This window comes from Hippocampus comes, unplaced genomic scaffold (genome assembly GCF_001891065.2).
Source record: "Hippocampus comes isolate QL1 unplaced genomic scaffold, H_comes_QL1_v1.1 scaffold148, whole genome shotgun sequence".
NCBI classification, from domain to species: domain Eukaryota; kingdom Metazoa; phylum Chordata; class Actinopteri; order Syngnathiformes; family Syngnathidae; genus Hippocampus; species Hippocampus comes.
Genome location: NW_017805006.1, coordinates 138106 through 140756, shown reverse-complemented (window position 1 = coordinate 140756; position 2651 = coordinate 138106). Strand labels below are relative to the sequence as shown.

At 40.2% G+C, this 2651-nt stretch overlaps 1 protein-coding gene across 1 annotated transcript; it reads left to right on the top strand.

The window, feature by feature from the left end:
• The first annotated feature begins 474 nt into the window (after positions 1-474).
• Positions 475-2451, top strand: LOC109509795 (methyltransferase-like protein 24). The gene is made up of 2 exons (XM_019859651.1): positions 475-816; positions 1975-2451. Exons 1-2 carry the CDS (start codon positions 721-723, stop codon positions 2278-2280), a joined length of 402 nt encoding a protein of 133 aa, XP_019715210.1. The 5' UTR covers positions 475-720; the 3' UTR covers positions 2281-2451.
• Positions 2452-2651: the final 200 nt, after the last annotated feature.

The window sequence follows — 2651 nt, the reverse complement described above, 5'->3', positions numbered from 1 at the left end:
GACAAGCCATCTTTCTCTGCAGAACTCGACCGTTTCATACTTTATGTCAGTATAACCGCAGGCAGGCGTCACAGGTATACACATATGAGAGACAGAGAGCGAGAGAGTGAGAGAGAGAGAGAGAGAGTGCATTAAAGAAATAATCTGAGTGAGAGAGTCTTGATTTGTGTGAGATGGTGTGTGTGTGTGTGAGAGAGAGAGTTTGGGACTGTGTTTGTATGAATGAAAGAGTGAGAGTGGGTGTGTGAGGAGCAGAGTGTGAGCGTGTGGATGAGAAAGTGTAGTTTGGTGTCTGTGTGTGAAAATGAGCATGAGAGAGAATGTGTATGGGTCTGCATTTGTATTTCTGTGAGAGAGTTTGTGTCTATTTGTATGTTGGGTTGAGTGCATGTGTGTGAAATTATACGTGATAGGGGGAGGGAGAGAGAGTGTGCAACCGTGTGTGTGTGTGTGTGTGTGTGTGTGTGTGTGTGTGTGTGTGTTTCAAAAAAAGATAACGTTTATGTGTGGAAAGGATAGAATATGTGAGAGCATTAGTGTGAGTGCCCATGGATGCTCTCCTCCCCTTCCACCCAGCAAGGATGACGGGGACGATTCTTTCCTCAGGACTGCGTCATCTTTCGGCTGCGACGCCCACCGCTTTGATCACAGTGGCGCAGGTGCATATGTTGGTCACCGAAGCAACACTTTGGCCTGGTCGCCACGGCGACCCAGCACAGAATGTGGTTGGAGTGGCGGACGTCGCCAAGGAAGACGCACAGCAGGCACCACGCCGGCACGTTGGTCGACATCATGCCCGAGCTGGGACACGTCACGGTAAGGCACACACACACACACACACTCACACCTGCGCATGCACACGAGCGCACACAAACACACACACACACACACTCACTTTCTTTGTTTCTTTCTTTTTTTTTTTTTTTTTATGGGGTCCTAAGCAGATATACCTTGGAGCCCTTTATAAACACAAAGATGTCATACTTATACTTATGTTCCTATAGCAACAGAGCTCTGCGCCATCCGTGGCTGCCATGGCAACAGCTCCTTCAGGCTCATTTACAGTCTGTAGTCACAAGGGGGCCCCACATCACCACTCTACAATCAACCTATGAGGGCATTTGTTTTATTGTTCCTCATCATTTTTATCATTGTTTTTGTCATAAAACTATTACACTATTAACTGTTAAAATGATTTTTGAAATGTTTTTAGTCATGATTTGATGACACACAATCCAAATTAATTTGAATGTAACTTCGTGAGTGATGACTTGTGATGATATATTCATTAATAAATGATTTTTAAAAGTCATTTCAATTCAATTTACAATTTATAATTAATTTAAAAAGTACTTTAGATTAAATTTTAAAATATGTGTCTTTGTTTGACTAGTCCAAATGGTCGTTATAACCACCAATTAAATTAAAAGTACATCCAACTTGCCCATTGGAAAGTTAAAGGATACAGTACATGCAATTAATTACCCCTAATGAAAATAAAGAAATAAATAATTTTATTTTTAGTCTACTAAAACTAAATAAGATTTTCCAAAAGTCCACTGGAAAATTAAAATGAAGTCAAATTTTTGCTACCGCATGCAATTAAAGTGAAATGAGTTTTCCATTGATCATTTTCAAATGAATTTCAGATTAAAATTCCACATTACTTTATATTTTGTCAAAGTTCTACTAAACCTAAATTAAATCTCTAATACAGTCTAAATGTCAAATACAATGAACTCAATTGCCAAGTTTTCATTTTGCCACTATTTGATGAGCACTCCAAATTCAATTTAAAATCTAATTCAATTTTAATCAAACGTTCACGTTTCATAATATTTGGTGAGCAATCTGAATGCACAACATGAAACAAATACAATTGTGTCTGTCGCTGTCTTCTAATAATTTGCTGACTTCATTATGAAATATTATAATATTATAAATATTTACTTTCCGTTGCATTTGCCTTCCTAGGTCCACTTCCTGTACATTGACCTCGTGTGCACCAAATGGTGCGTCTTCCAGAACTGGATGAAGCTAGGAACACTGCATCACGTGCACCACGTGGTGGCCCGGGTGCACCTGCAGTGGGCTGGATTCGATGTGGGGGGCGCCGACGAGCAAGTGCTGCGCTATTGGTTCAGCGTGCTGCAGGGGCTGCAAGCCACCGGGCTGCGGCTGGTGCACAGCAGCAGCGGCGAGGGACGCCGAGGGCTAAAACGTGATGGCGGCAACGCCCGCAGCTTTTACACGCTTAGCTTCGTCAACACCAGACAATGACGTCCGTCAGCTCATTGTACGTTTCATTAGGTATGCAAAAAAATAATTCTGAAAAGCTCTCATTTGGCCTCAAATGAGTATTCGTTATTTTAAAAGCCTAGAGAAATAACACATTCATTTTTTTTTTTAACTTCATGAATTTCGGGTGTTTACATTTTTTTGTATTTTGGCCTTTTGACAGGGATATGAAAATATTGAATTTGTGTTAGACTAATGAGGTAAAACGATTTTTTTTTCAATATTAGGCATGTTCAATACCATTACGAGTATTCACTCTTGAGTACTCAACAATCAAGTACCGATACCACTTGTCGACTTATGATACATAAAATGTCAATTAACACAATAATTGTGAATGACAACATTTCTGA

Excerpts from the sequence above, each read along its gene's own strand:
- LOC109509795 (XM_019859651.1), top strand. The coding sequence starts at position 721 with ATGTGGTTGGAGTGGCGGACGTCGCCAAGGAAGACGCACAGCAGGCAC. Across the intron at positions 817-1,974 it reads CCGAGCTGGGACACGTCACG|GTCCACTTCCTGTACATTGA; the intron begins GTAAGGCACACA and ends TTGCCTTCCTAG.